General features: G+C 38.1%; 1 protein-coding gene and 1 non-coding gene across 2 annotated transcripts in view; one reads left to right on the top strand and one right to left on the bottom strand.

Annotated features, from left to right (window-relative positions):
* The window catches only part of LOC131344581 (contactin-associated protein-like 2), a 234823-nt gene extending 222683 nt beyond the window's left edge, over positions 1-12140 (top strand). The window contains exons 20-24 of the mRNA XM_058376980.1: positions 1412-1545; positions 4755-4848; positions 8297-8527; positions 9345-9416; positions 9529-12140. Of these exons, the coding sequence (XP_058232963.1) occupies positions 1412-1545; positions 4755-4848; positions 8297-8527; positions 9345-9416; positions 9529-9728 (731 nt within the window). The 3' untranslated portion in view covers positions 9729-12140. The remainder of the gene's footprint in view (positions 1-1411; positions 1546-4754; positions 4849-8296; positions 8528-9344; positions 9417-9528) is intronic.
* Positions 270-341, bottom strand: trnac-gca (transfer RNA cysteine (anticodon GCA)). Its single transcript has one exon. It is a non-coding gene; the product is annotated as a tRNA-Cys (tRNA).
* Positions 12141-14118: the final 1978 nt, after the last annotated feature.

Here is a 14118-nt window from a genome sequence, read left to right as displayed (position 1 = left end):
CTAAATCACCCCAAATCATGTGGCAAAATGTGTTATGGTCTGACGAGATGATAACACTTTGGCGGATGCTCTTATGGTCTGACGAGATGATAACACTTTGGCGGATGCTCTTATGGTCTGATGAGAGGATAACACTTTGGCAGATGCTCCAGAGCAACTTTCAAAAGGGCTTCAAAAATAAGGCATTCAGTGAGTGTATAGACAATATCCCATTGGTATTAATGGTGTAGAGTGTAAATCACCTAAAGGTACCACAAAGCAGCTTACACAGGGGGCACCCGGACTTGAACCAGGGACCTCTTGATCTGCAGTCAAATGCTCTACCACTGAGCTATACCCCCCAAGGCCACTGGGTGATGCACCCAATGAACACTATGCCTATGGTAAAGCTTTATAGAGCCACATATTAATTCTATTCTATTTGGAAACTTTCAAAAAACCAGTTCAATATTTTGGCACAATACCTGCAGGCTTCTTTTAGACAACTGAGAGTGAAGAAAAACCTGACCTTCCAGGATGATAATTTGGAATAGACCATTCTGAGCTTGGATTAAAGTCCAATCTAAAATCTGTAGAATGATTTTGTACAGGAGATCCCCTCACAGTTTGATAGATCTAAAACTGTTTTGCAAGGAAGAGTGGTAGGGAAGTGCCAGGTCAGTAGGTTAGCAGGTCAGCAGGTTTGTCAGCACGCTTTTGGCCCCATGTTCCGTTTCTGTTTGTGTTTCACTTGGAATGTTAAAAAAAAGAAAGATCTGGCATGATTTACCCTAGTTTTATTTTGCTATCACAAATACCTACAATGTTACCTGGGGTGAGTAGACTTTTACATTAATAATACATTAATTTACATTAATAGAAGTATTACATTTACTGTATCTTCACAGTATGTAATTTTGTTACATGATTCATCTGTATATTATTTTTAACATATTGTAATTTGAACTTTATTCTGTTTTCCCAAAACCAAATGAGACCTTTTCAAGTTATTTTAGGAGAACTGTGAGTTGCTTGGAATGAATTTCACAAGTTTAAGGCTTCTTTTCACATTTTTCTGGCCCTGAAATGAGCTCCTCCTACATGGACCAGAACTTGTCAGCCCTATCCCTTTCCCAGAAAGGCTTACAAAGCATAGATATTTTCAGTGGAGCTGGTGTGGATGGCTGGGGGAAGAGAAAAGCTTGTGATTTTTCCATTAAAACTGTATCACAAACAGAGCAGACTAATTCTTACTTTAAAGCATATTTAAGATGATAACTCTGTAGTCATTTCAGCAGCATTTTTTAAAAGTGGGAAATCCTGTTGAAAGGCTCTTGATATTTTGTGGGATATGGCATACCTGAAAATTATTTTCCATATTACGCATACTGGTCTCTCATAACATTCTGTGTCTGCACTCTTTCTCTCTCAGGTACCCTGCAGCTGCGTTATAGCCTCGGAGGTCTGCATGAGCCTTTCACCATTGATCTTGACCAACGTAATTTAGCCAATGGACAGCCACATAATGTCAACCTGACTAGGAAAGAGCGAGAAATACAAGTGCAGGTGAGAGTAGAAAATAAACGTGTGAATATATACATATTTCCTATTTTCACTGTGAGAAAGCCGCTTCAAATCAAGTTGACATATAAAATGGTTCAGTTGACTCCTTGGGGATAAATAAAGATAATTTTAAGATTTAAGATTTTAAAATGTAATTTAGAATGTTAAAATAAATCTGGGCTATGTGTGTGTTCCCCAAGGCATAGTATATTTATGATTCATTAGCAGGAATCATTAAAACTGGCTGGCTCTTAAAGAGATTGAAGCTGCTCACTGATCATATCTGTCATAGACCTGGCAAGTAGTTTGCTCTAAGAAAGTTAAATGATCTAAAAGCAATTATAAGTAAGGTCCTTAGAGTTGAGGCACAAAGAATTGGATTGCATAAATCACTCAGTCGCTCCAGGAAATATACTGGGAACACTGGGGTCAGGGTAGGAATAAACCCTTGACAGGATGCTTTCATGACACAAACAAGCAAACACACACACACACACACGCACAGAGTGTACTACTTCAACACTTTTATTAAAGACCTTACATTTAAAATACATTAAATATGCAGTGAGGGGCACCATGGCCCAGTTAGCATGCTTGCCTGTAAGGAAAGGTTCAGTTCCTGCCTCTGTCATCTCTGTGTGTGTGGTTTGCATGTTCGCCCTATCTTGGGGGTTTCTTCCAGGTACTCCGGTTTCCTCCCCCAGTCCAAAGAAATTTACATTTATGGCATTTGGCAGGTGCCCTTAGCCAGACTTCCATTTTATAAGGGTGTCTGTCAAATGCCATAAATGTAAATGAATAGGGCAGTGGTAGCTCAAGTGGTTAAGGCTCTGGGTTGTTGATCGGAAGATTAGGGTTCAAGCCCCAGCACCACCAAGCTGCCTTCGTTAGACCCTTGAGCAAGGCCCCCATCCACCCTGCTCCAGGGGTCAGCCATGATGACCACAAGTATGGGAAGAAAGAATTTATATGTGACAAATAAAGACAGTTTAAATGTCTTAGGACTGGTGGAGAAGTACCCAGAAGAAATCCCCAAGATGAGAAGATCAATATTTGTACATTTTTATACAACTAAGCAATGGAGGGTTAAGGGCCTTGCTCAGGGAGCCAGCAGTGTCAGCTTGGAGTACCTGGAATTTGTAGTCACAACCTTCCAATCACTAATCCAAAACCTTAACCCCAAAGCTACCACATCCCCCCAGACATGTGCTGTAAGCTGACTGTCATCTCTTATTTGTCCATAGCATGTAAATGGGCATGTGAGTGTGTGTGTGATTGTGCCCTGTGATAGACGGGCATCCTGTCCATGGTGTTCTCTGCCTTGTGCCCTGAGTCTCTTGTGATATCCTACTGGGTTATGGGGAACCAGGAGCCTAAGTGGTGTAGAGAATTGATGGAGGCAGTTGATAAATATGCAGTATCTGTGTAATTTCTGTGAAGAGGTTTGATCCCAGTTTGAGTTGTGCTCCAGCAGATGGGTCCCTGGGACACAAACATTCTGCATGTCCGCCACTAGAGGCACCTAAGAGTTGGTGACATGTGAGCTCTACGTACTAGTAACTCAATACTCTGTATTAATTGTACAAATAACATAATACAGAAATACCGATATTACAATATTACCATATTACAATATAACAATATTCAGGTTTCATAAAGGATTAAGAAGACAATCCACCATTATATTTGCATATTTCTAAACAGGTTTTTGACTGCAGTGGCAAGGTCCACAAATGCAATGTCCACAAATATGCATATATTCGTCATTAATTAATACTTTTATAAAAAACGAGATAAAAAAAGGATGAAAAACTCTGGCAGGTGATAATGACTTTAGAGGTGGTTTTTCGAACACATATAAATTATAACACATTTCATACCTTTGATGAAAATGTGAAGCTGCCTGGGTCTACATTACAGACTATGATCATAGTAAATTAATATTATTTACAAACAAACCCTTCATAATGTAAATGCCCTTTATTAATACTGCAAGTAACAATATTCTTTCAGTAAGGTGTTCATCTGTGTATTTCATTATTTCTTGATCCACTACAATTTAACACATGTACTGAGTCGTCTTTATGAATTATGAAGTATTATAAATTCATAATTAGATACGTTTTAAAACAACAGGCCTACTGTTATAGGAAAATAATCAGCAATGGGCTGATGTAAAGTGAAATTACTATACCACATCAATTTGTCAACAGTTACAGGTTTTATTTATTAATGAATGACATCCTTCATCCATAATGAATGAGTTCCTGTTGTCACTTAGGTTATAGAAGATATAATCAGTTGTTTCCCCTGTCAGCCTCTCATTTCTTTCTACTGAAGTTAATAAGACAAAAAACACAGCTCGTCACTTTATAGAGAGCCCAGAAAATGCATATGCTGTGTACTGAAACGTTTGCTGTGGTAGAAAACCCACTGATATTTCCAATGCACTGGTATCCAGGACTCCTTCAATAAATGTTATATAAACATCTTTATTTTTATTATTAGTCTTAGATAAAGTAGATCATCTGAAGTCCTTGTGAATGAGTTGTTACTACAAAAGCAATAACATATTAGAACGAGAGCATAAATATAAGTTTATATTAAATTACAGCCAGAGCTGTTGTTTTATTAATCAGCAATGGTTGACCAATCCGATTTGATCATTCAGCAGCACTGTGGTCCCAGGTGGACTATACCATTTATAAAACATTTTCAGTGGCATCTTTGACATGGTTTTCTGTAAGGTATGGTTTTATTTAACATTTATGGAGTCACCAGAGTCATCGGGCACTTATGGTTTCTTGATAACATGACAAATGCATTATTTTTGCCATTATTAACTCAAACAAAAAATAAAAGTGAGGCTGGTGAAAGAACGACTGTTTATAGCTGCTATAAGTTATAACCAGAGCTAACTTGTTTTGCAGACTTTCCACAACATGCAATGTCACTACATACGGATGTATATAAAAAATGTATGTCATTCCTTAAACAATAAAAATTCTAATCATTGGCCAATTAAAGAAATAAAACACTTTGCAACATGATGTATAAAAATAATGAACTTCAGGCTTCAGATCACTTCACTGTTGATTTTATATCAATATTTTCCTTTGCATTTTCCAAAGTGCCTTATTCGTTACTTATGGACCTTATAGCATAATATTACCACAAACACTAAGATGTATTTGTCTCATTGGTTCCTCTAGCTGGATCACTATCCTTCAGTCAGCTACACCCTGCCTGAAGCATCTGACACTCAGTTCACTCTGGTCAAAACCCTCTTCTTAGGAAAGGTCTATGGTAAGTGTTTTCGCTTCCTATAATAAAGGGCATGATTAACCTATACTCTTGTACTAGTGTGTCTGGTGTCATGTAGGTCCAGCCTGAAAACACCAACAAAAACTGTTTATGTCAGATCAGTTATCAAAAATAAATTCAATTAATGAAATAATTAATAATTCTTAGTCTAATAAGTCTAAAATGCTTATTCTTACTGGCTGCAAGCAGAAGAGATAATAAATCTAACAACACAGAGGATTAATTTATTTAAGCTTAATTTATTGCTCTTGTATATGGAAGAGGGCAGACAGCAATTTCCTCAGAGTGTGTTATTCTGCCCTGTGATGTGTAGTGTAGCGTTTTAGCCTTCAACCTTCCTGGATGATAACTGTCATATGATTCAAAACTAGCTTGAGGATCTGGCGGAGACTAATTAGAGATAAAATTGTGGGAGAAAAGAATGCTGCGGAAAAATAAACACAGCAGCACTACAGGTAGAATTATTAATCTCGTTATAAGGAGAGGGATTAGAGCAAGAAAGTCCAATCTTATTCACAAAGGGCTGGTGTGGGTGCAGGTTTTCATACCAATCAAGCAGGAGATGATCTTGGCTTTTCGGTAGACTCAGGTGTGGTTTCTGCTTGGTTGGAATGAAAACCTGCACCCACACCAGCCCTTTGTGAATAAGATTGGACATCCCTGGATTAGAGGAACATGGCCAAACTAGTCCAAACTGGCAGGAGCGCGAATACTATTTGGTAACTCAAATAATAACTCAAGTCTTTACAGCCATAATGAGCAGAAAAGCAGATGGGTGACAACAGAAGAAGACCAAATCAGATTCCAGTACTTTTTGGGTGTGCTATTGACTGAAAGTGAGATATAACGAGTCCATGAGTGAGTGTGTGTAATGCGAAACAGGTGAGTGTAATAAGAAGTGTGGTGATTGTGAACAGGAAAGCTCTGGAGTGTTCTAGGCTTAGGTGTATTTTGGGAGTTGAGACGACTTGTATATAAATCAGATAAGAATCAGCTTTATGCTCCTGCTAGTAGAAAACTCTCTGAATTTAGATTGAAATTTGATTCTTTTAAAGAACCTATGAATGAGGAAAGTAAGTAGTATTTATAACTACATGGTGGGGTGGTTTTCTCAGTAATGTGCTGTTTTCAGAACTTCCTTTTATTTATATTCAGTGTGACAAACAAAACTAACTCATAGATCATAAGGGGATATATTCTGCCATCTTGAATCACATGAGACTTTTCTGAAGAGCTGTTTGTTTGCTGGTTTACTGACTTACACTCATGGTGAGTTGATAAAATGTTGTGTATGTGTATTATTGGATCCCATATTTGTTACAGCATAGATACACATTTTGATTTTTAACATCTTAAAATTCCAATACAGCAATTTTCTGTAACAGCAGCTCTGACAGAAATGTGGTTGTTTGGTTTGTTGCAAGCTGCATTTTTCTCTCTTCTTAACTTCAAAAGTGAGAAGGAGAGCAATCATTCTATCACCAGCTTCTCTCTTTTACTCCTTTTTAAAGCTATACAGTGCAAACTCTGCTGTTCTGAAGACTCCATTGTAGAAAAAAATACTGTCTTTCACATAGCACAGACACTGGAGACTCCTTCATAAAGCCTGCTGAAATGATACTCACGTACATTTTGTTTTTAATGATTCATTATTATGTGGAGTATGACGTCCATCATATGTCCATGTGTGCACTTTGATTAGAAACAACAATGTATTTGTTGGCATTGTTGCTTTATATCATTTGGCAATTGACTGAGATTCCAGATCCATGTGATGGTTGCATCCACTGTCCAGGTTTTCCACCAGCTCACTGTGTAAATGAGATTGTAATGCATGGAGACACAGATTCTGGAGCAGGACACAGGGAGACACACTGCACTCTTCATTCAGCATTTTGATCATGAAGTAACATGAGTGTTTTTTTTGTGTGTAAGTAACAGTACTGCTGCTACAGCTGCATGTGTTTATTTCTGTATAGTCATTGTTGCTGAGAGCTGCATTTTGTGTGTGTGTGTGTGTGTGTGTGTGGCTATGTGATGCTCACTGTTGGTGTGAGAGAGTGCTCTGCGGCTGTCCTGTGCTCCAGGGACCGTGTGTGAGAGATGCAATTATTGGAAAATGTGTAAATATCATCCTTTGTCTTATTAGATTTCCCTTACAGTTTATGCCTTTGTTTCACATCTTTTTTTTTTCTCCTCTTCTCACCATATATCCTTCTTACCAGCTTCTTTCACTCTTCCTCCTTGTTTTTTTCCATTCTTTCTCTGTATACTCTCTCAAATAGTGTGGATATGTACTGTAAATTTACATAATGGACAGGGGTGTGGGCGGTTAGTGTATATTGTTTTTGCAGGCAATTCAGAGTCATGCTTGTTCTTTATCCACCTACTCCTACTGCATTAGCTTCCATTGGTTACCATGCTGACCCCATTGGTCACACCCTACTGCCCTAATCCCTCAGTTACAGGAGTAACCTTATCCCCCTGTCTGCTCTCACTTTTCTTCAACAGCCACTTCAATAACCATCCCACTTACAAGGATGATCTAAATGCCTCCTAAGGAGTTCACTGCCTTTTTTTTGGTCGATCAACAAAGGGCGTGTCATTCGGTTTCATTACTGCTAATGTTCTTTCATCAGTAAACTTTCTGACTGAACAGAGTATAATTATTTTTTTTGTCTCATTAATTCTTTCACTTAGACTTTATGCAGCGCCCTTATAAGGTACTCTGCTTGTTCATGAAATTATTCAATCAGCTGATTATATGGCAGCAGCACAGTGAATAAAATCAAGCTAATGCAGGCTAAGAGCTTCGGTTAATCTTTACATCAACCATCAGAATAGGGAAATATGTGATCTCAGTGACTTTGACCATGGCATGGTTGCTGGTGTTAACTGGGCTGGTTTGTGTTTTGGAAACTGCTGATTTCTTGAGATTTTTTTATACATATTTTATACATCTCTAGAATAACTCAGACTCTCTACAGTCCTACTGAGCAGAAAAGCATCTCCAAGATGCATAATACTTTATAGCAGATATGCTATAAAAACAGTGATGGCCATGAACAGGATTCTGAGGCTACAGTGAGTACAAGATCATCAAAACAGGACCAGTGAAGGAAAATATTAACTGAAGTGATTCTTACATCTGCATGATTTTACACATTGCAATGCCCTCTGGATAATTGTGTGAATCTGTGCAGGTGAACAAGTGTTACTGTTAAGTAAGGCTAGTGTGTGCTATGTTTCTTTATAGGTTTAAATGTAATTGTCTAGAAATGGGTATGAATTTTTTTTATTGATATTTGGGTTAAGCAGAGCTTTGCTAAAATGCTGGTTGAGTATATACATACAGTTACTAATATACTTTCCACATCTGCTTTTGCACAATAATGTAGTAATGTACAATAATTCTCTCCTCCCCATTCAGAAACTGGTCCCATTGACCCGGTGCTGATAGAGAAGTACAACACTCCTGGCTTTGTAGGCTGTCTATCCCGAGTGCAGTTTAACAGCATCTCTCCTCTGAAAGCAGCTCTTCGCTCACAGCGCACTCTGCCAGTGTCACACCAAGGAAAACTGGTCGAGTCCAACTGTGGCTCATCGCCTCTCACCATCTCACCAATGTCAGCTGCCACTGACCCCTGGCACCTGGATGGAGGTAAAGAATATGGTGGCTGAGGTGGAATTACCACCTACAAATGTCAGCAGCTATTTATTTTGTGTACATGTACTGTAAAATTCCACTGTTTAAGTAATATACTTAAGGTTCTGTAGGGACCAAATTTTTCATTATTCTGAATAACATTACACTTTAGAACTTACTCCATCCCTACAATGTTAATGATTTTTCTACTTATTTCTTCCCTGATGCAAGTTCTAATCAGTATGTACACCTTCATATGTAGTGTGTACATATGATATAATTCACTTGTCTCATCCCCAGACCCTGTTAAGTATTCCACATCATATTTCATGAATCTACACAAAATAGTTCAAGTGGGGAGAATGTTTTGTATAGTTTACAAATTGAAAAAGAAAATGAATTGAATATTTTTGCCTGTTCAATGACTTTTAGTGGATAGCCGAACAGTGTCATTTTCTTTCCATATTCCCCCCCCAGATACACCTCATGGACCTTTTTTATATAACCAAACCCTTGATCGTTTTTGCATAGCTCCTTGGTCTTTGTGATGTTTGTTCAGCTATATTCTCGAACGAACTCTGGAATCTTTAGTGAATAGGTGTATTTAGATTTATACTGAGGTCATGTGACCCCTTTTCCCGACTACAAACAATGGGCAAATATTTTATCTGAACACAACTGATTTCACAAAAAATGAATTTAGGGGATACCTTTAACAAATATATTTGATTTTTCTCCCTACTTCACTACACTATTTTGTGACACTTTAACTAGCTGCATTTCAGTTCCATGTTCTAACATTACAAAATGCAAGCCACTGTGTTTCCTGTAGGTGCGAACTTCCCATTCAACGAAGAGATAATCATTCCAGATGGAGTGAACAGGAATTCAGCAGTAATTGGAGGTATGAAGTACTGAGATGTTGTTAGTTTGTGTGTTTATATCTGTTTTTACTTTTTAATTACTTCACCAATATTTCTATGGATATTTCCATATTTGTCTGAATCTGAATTTAGGCATCATTGCTGTGGTCATCTTCACTATCCTGTGCATTCTGGTGTTCCTGATACGCTACGTGTTCCGGCACAAGGGAACGTACCACACCAACGAGTCCAAAGAGGCCAAACGCTCCGAATCGGCCGACACGGCCATCATCGCCTCCGAGCTCAATTTCACAGAGACCATTGATGAAAACAAGAAGGAGTGGTTTATCTAAGATGTATTTCCTGTGGAGCGTACACACACTCTCACTAAGCGTCAAGAAAGTGGGAGCTGTCTCAGAAGTGAGCTGAAAAGCTGAACTGGACGCACAGGACGGCTAGTCTCTGTTGTTGGACGATTGAGGAGTCTTTCATATTAATTGTAAATTGTGTGAACAAAACAAGACACTGATTTGCCATTTTGTCAAAAGTTTGGTTGTTATTCATATATATATCATTTTGATTTATTTCCAGCTTTAAATTTGAAACTATTTTTTTGTAAATGCCTCAGTGTGTGACAGTCAGGAGTGCTGGGAAAACTCCCCAAGTTTGAAGATGATTAGAGTACGCTAACAACTTTACATTCATGAAAGTGGCTTTCTACAGCTAGCCCTCACAAACTCTAAACATCACAAACAGGTCTATAATTGTAATAATCTTTGGATTAGACCAGCCCCCATGCCCAGGAGTATATGTGCAGCACAGTTTGCTTGGATTGCCATTGTTCAGCAGTAGATTAGAATTGCAGAAATGATCAAATCCATTGCTTTTTTTTTTTGCTGGAAGTATAGTGTGAAATAGAATGATGAACAAAGGCAGCATCAAGGAGCCAAGAATCAAAACCAGAGAAGCGTTCAAGAAGGGTGTGTCAAAATGTTTAGATTACCAGACAGCTAAAAATTATTTTTATCTGGTGTGAAGCGCAAAATGCTGTCAGGACGATCATGGAACTTGGCTGACATTCATTTGCAACATGTTCCTTGACATTATTATTTCTCATTTTTAACAAAACTTTCCAGTGGTTATTCTGCTTGGTTGTCACATTATAGCAATTGCACAATGGAATGGCAGGAAAACAATCAGATTTGAATAAATCCAAAATAGAGCAAACAATATGGAAGCTAATAGTCTATTCCTTTCTGCCATATTAATGCTTAGTTGTAATGATGTCTTGTAGCATGTTTAGAAAATTACATAAACCATTGAACGTCAGGCTGCTATCTAATACAAATTGATCTCCAAGCTGTAAACATTATGATGTCAATAACATCTCTTTTTGCTTTTTTGTTAGCAGCTTATCAAGTGATTTGTTATTCAATCCATTTAATCTAATGCAAGGTGTAATGAATTACAGAACTTCTGCAGGGCCGTGTTTAGAATGAATGAACTGCTTCGACTCACCCCAGTAGAAACAGTAGCGGTGTTGTGCGAGTGATTTAATCCCACTTATGCAGCTATTGCATTTGTTTGCTCGAAATATTTTCTAGTGAATTTATTTGGTTAATTTAGCTAGTAGCCTTCATTTAAATGACAACATCCCTGACCAGGAAGTCACTGACGATGAATGAACGAAAACTGTAAATGCGTTCAGGCTTACCTTAATGAAGATGGATGTCATTTGTCCCGTTATAGCTAACTGATCATTCATGGTGGAATGAAAATCATTTTATACACAAGTTGATGCCCACTGAATCTTCATTAAACATTTTTTTTTTAAAAGATAAAGGATTAAAGTGTCTGCTATGAGCTACTGACTGGAAGGTTGTGATATTAAATCATATGCCTCCTAATTAAGTCTTGAGCAGAACCATGGGCCCCCAATTGTTGAGCTCTGTTTGGACAGGATCACCTCAGTATTTCATTTGGATTAAAGTGTCAGAGCATTAAAGTCTGTAGATGAAGAGAGTAAAGTAGGTACTAACTTTCAAATGGTGCTCTTCTAAAAGGATATAGGGACTGATGATAAGTAAAATAGGATACAGTACACACACAAAGAGAGAATGAGACATTATTGGTCATTACTGAAGATCTGAGGTCCTATATAAAAGTAGAAAGATTTTCTTCTGTCCTGTATAGATGGGCGGTGAGCATGTAAAAATGAAAAGTCTATGACTGTAACATGTCTAATTGGATGAAGGATATGATCCGTTTATATAAAAATGAGAATGAAAAAAGCTATAGCTAGTGGTCACAAAGCAGGGGGTTCAAGCCTCAGAGCCACCAAGCTGCCAATGTTAGGTCCTTGAGCAAGGCCTTTCAGTATCATGGCTGATCTGTGCTCTAACTCCAGCTTCCTATCCAACTGAAATAATGTGAACAAAAGTATTTCATGGTGCTGTAATTTATCTGTGACAAATAAAGGCTTTTATTGTCTTAGGAACAAAATTAAAAATGAAGATTCTTAAGACTGCAGCAGATTAAGACCAAAATAGACTATAATTGTGACAGCAAAACTATATACACAAACAATAATAAGTAAAAAGTATGATCGGTGTGCTTCTGGATATCTAATTTTAGTAATGTTCACAATAGGCTGTGGATTTGGGATGTCATGGGATTTCACTACTGAACACTCACCAGCTCTTCCACAAGCTACTGTCTCTGGAAACAGACGCCAAATCCAGGCCAAATAAACATTATTTATTTGCTTGCTTGTTTGTTAATCCATTTATCCTTTGTGATTTATTTAATAGAAAATTGGCTATTAGTGCCACTGCTGTAAAATCCCCTTGCACACATTGTGCCTAATGGAAGAACTGCTAAGTAGGAATATTCTGTCACCTGAAAATCTAACTTTTATGAATCTACTATGAAAATCCTTCACACAGATTACTGTGGTTCACCCAGTCAGGGGATTATTCCAGGCTCAGTATGACAGGGTTTAGGATTAAACGGTCCAGTTATAACAATGTGAAACCCATTCTGGGCTAAAAGTGTTTTCCAGCAGTACGCAGCCATGTTTATATTACAAAACCGGCTCAAATGCAACCCATGTATGTGCAGACAGTTTGGGTCAGCTTAGGGTCAAAATTAGATGAGTTTTTTGTAGATCTGCATTTTTCCTTTCAAGTCAGGATGTGGGCTAGGGGAGGTGGTGAGTGTGGGCCAGCACTGAGCAGTTACTCATTTCCTCTCAGGGTTCTCTCAGCAACACCTTATGGACAGGCTCAGTCATCAAATGTTTCTCAAGCAGCAAAACATATGTATATAGTGCATAGTTTAAGAGCATAGTATGTCATTTGGGACTCAACTATAATCTTTTGCTACACACAAAAGTATGTACTTTTTCATACCTACAGTATGGGTAGGCGAACTGGGATGCAGCATATACCAGCTGATGTGGCGTGCAAAAATACTGCAGCCAAATAATGCAACAATATATAGTTCTGACTCTAAGTAACTCAAAATGATGGAGCAGATGACATATCAGTTAAAGAAATTGATGTTTACTACAGTGTAAATGAAATCACAAATTTTCTATGCAGTTAGAAGCAAGGGGTTTTCTCTGCTTTCCTGCATACACAACTTGATGTATTTACTCATCTGTATGTTGTCTGGCTGTATTCACTGCTCATGTATTTTAAACGTTGTTTTGATGCCAGCATGGCCACTGTATGTGAACTTGCACATACTGTAATGTAAACTACTGTGGAATATCAGACCTGTATTTAGTCTTTGGGATGTATTTTCTATCCTTTATTATGAATAGGAATGAACAGTCTAATACTTTTTATATTCAGTACTACGGCTTTCCCTATTTGTCGTGTAACATAATAAACTGCTAAATAAGGAATACAGAAAAATAAAGCTTGGGTGTTAGAATGGAGAAGGAATAAAGGTTATTTCCTACATCTTTGCCATGTTTTTTTTTTAATTTGGAAACTGACCATGCTATGGTGTTGCCAAATGTAGCATGGCATATGGTCATACCAATATTGAATCACACCCCTATGTGTGACAGATTTTAAAGGGCTGGTTTGCACATGTGAAATAGAGTGGTCTGTGCTAAACACACTCAGCACCATGTGTGCGTATACTAAAATACATGCTCTTATTCATAGTGAATTACTTTGTGACCATTTCCTATGAGGGAAAAAAAAACACATTCAGTGTTGGTAAACTTCACAGACTACAGCCGTTTTAAAAGTGGCTGCAAGTGGCTAGATTAGAGGCTGTAAACTAGGAAGAAGTCAGTTATCAGACATGGGAGTAACACAGAGTCCCTGTGATTCTCCAGTGAGGCACAGGGTGAGTGACTAGTCATTGGACCTAAGGGTGGCCTGTTTGAAGACCATTAGTCTGTTCTGCAGTCTCAGAACCTGAATCATCAATTTTGTCTGATCTCTGCTGTCTGTTCACCTAGAAAGTGAATCAGATTGATAATCTGTTTACGCTGCACTGTTTGGCTCAGATACGACGACTCAGGATCAATATCAGTTTTTGATGAGTGTGTGTTGGCATCAGGATTGCATTGCAGCGCAGGCAGGCAAGGGATTCCCGAGCCAGACACTGCATCCGTAAGATGAACACTTGTAGGGAAGTATGCACCCTTACAGTCTACAGGAGTGTGTATTCGGTAGTTTATCCTGTTCAAATTGCAGGCTTTTAAATTCAGCTTCTTCAGTT

This window comes from Hemibagrus wyckioides, linkage group LG23 (assembly GCF_019097595.1).
Source record: "Hemibagrus wyckioides isolate EC202008001 linkage group LG23, SWU_Hwy_1.0, whole genome shotgun sequence".
In the NCBI taxonomy this organism is placed as follows: domain Eukaryota; kingdom Metazoa; phylum Chordata; class Actinopteri; order Siluriformes; family Bagridae; genus Hemibagrus; species Hemibagrus wyckioides.
The sequence above is the reverse complement of the archived record's forward strand: the minus strand, read 5'-3'. Positions and strand labels throughout refer to the sequence as shown.